We start from the raw sequence: 1063 nt of genomic DNA, 5'->3' as shown, positions 1-1063 counted from the left end.
GTTGATAAATACAACTCTTTTTTTGGATGAGACCACACGCTTCAGCTCAGTCTAACAAACCTCTGAAGCAATAAGAGCAGAGAAGTTTAAAAAAAAGAGAGAAAAGGAGAAGCTGAAATTGCAATCCTGATGGTTCTAATTTCTTTTCTCTGTCCTCAGATTTTTCTGTTGAAAGTAGCCTGATTGTAAAACATGTTTGCTTTTTTTTTTTTTAAGTCTTTGGTCACATGGGTGCCAGATGGGTTCAGTGGACCATTTGGAGCACCAGGTGGTCCGTCAAAACCCACCACAGAGCAACGTTATGGTTTCACTGACAGCTAATTACGTCAAACTCATTAATGRGAACCTCACTCGGCTGCCAGAGTTATGACAGCGTATCAGCTGATTAAGATGAGCAACACCAGTGGTGTGTGAACCCAACATCTGCGGCTGTTCGGCCTCTTCAAAGGGAGGATAAACGTTATCAAAGATGGATCTTCTGTTTAGTCAGTTTAATGGTTTCACTCAAACAAAGCGCCGTGTTGTGTTTCAAACCCTTCAGCTCACCTTGCACTCTCCGTTCACGCACACGTCCAGAGACTCGTCCCGACACGGCGTGCCGTCCACCACGGCCGGCGCCCGCTCCGTGTAGAAGTTGTACCCCTCGGCGAGACAGTTCAGAGAGCACGGCTTCACCCCTCCTGCACGCGCAGACACACAGACAGCGGGACACGGTCAAAATGTACCCGCAAAACAACAGAAAAYGCACTTTCAGCTGCACGGAGAAACAGAGCCACTCTTCAGAAGATGCCACACAACAGAGAAACAAAAGAGGGGAACCACGAAGTGCTTTATTTTTTTTTTTCCTGTAACGATGAAAAGAGGAGAACAAGCAGCTGAATGTGGTTACGTGTCTGCTWTTCTGAAATATGTGCATGCAAACACAAAATTACTGGTTAACAATGCTTCAGTGGATGCATATAAACATGCAGATTGATTCCATCCAGAAGAAAAGCAGCTTGATTCCCACTCAGTAAAAATAAAGACAAAAAAAATGAACTAAACAGCAACATGCAACTTGGTG

At 44.7% G+C, this 1063-nt stretch overlaps 1 protein-coding gene across 5 annotated transcripts in view; it reads right to left on the bottom strand.

Annotated features, from left to right (window-relative positions):
- The window catches only part of adamts10 (ADAM metallopeptidase with thrombospondin type 1 motif, 10), a 70385-nt gene that overhangs the window by 23374 nt on the left and 45948 nt on the right, over nucleotides 1-1063 (bottom strand). For all 5 annotated transcript variants that reach the window (XM_014007357.1, XM_014007358.1, XM_014007359.1 and 2 more), the window contains one exon: nucleotides 547-680. In XM_014007357.1, the coding sequence (XP_013862811.1) occupies nucleotides 547-680 (134 nt within the window). The remainder of the gene's footprint in view (nucleotides 1-546; nucleotides 681-1063) is intronic.

Source organism: Austrofundulus limnaeus, unplaced genomic scaffold, assembly GCF_001266775.1.
Source record: "Austrofundulus limnaeus strain Quisiro unplaced genomic scaffold, Austrofundulus_limnaeus-1.0 Scaffold41, whole genome shotgun sequence".
NCBI lineage: Eukaryota > Metazoa > Chordata > Actinopteri > Cyprinodontiformes > Rivulidae > Austrofundulus > Austrofundulus limnaeus.
The sequence above is the reverse complement of the archived record's forward strand: the minus strand, read 5'-3'. Positions and strand labels throughout refer to the sequence as shown.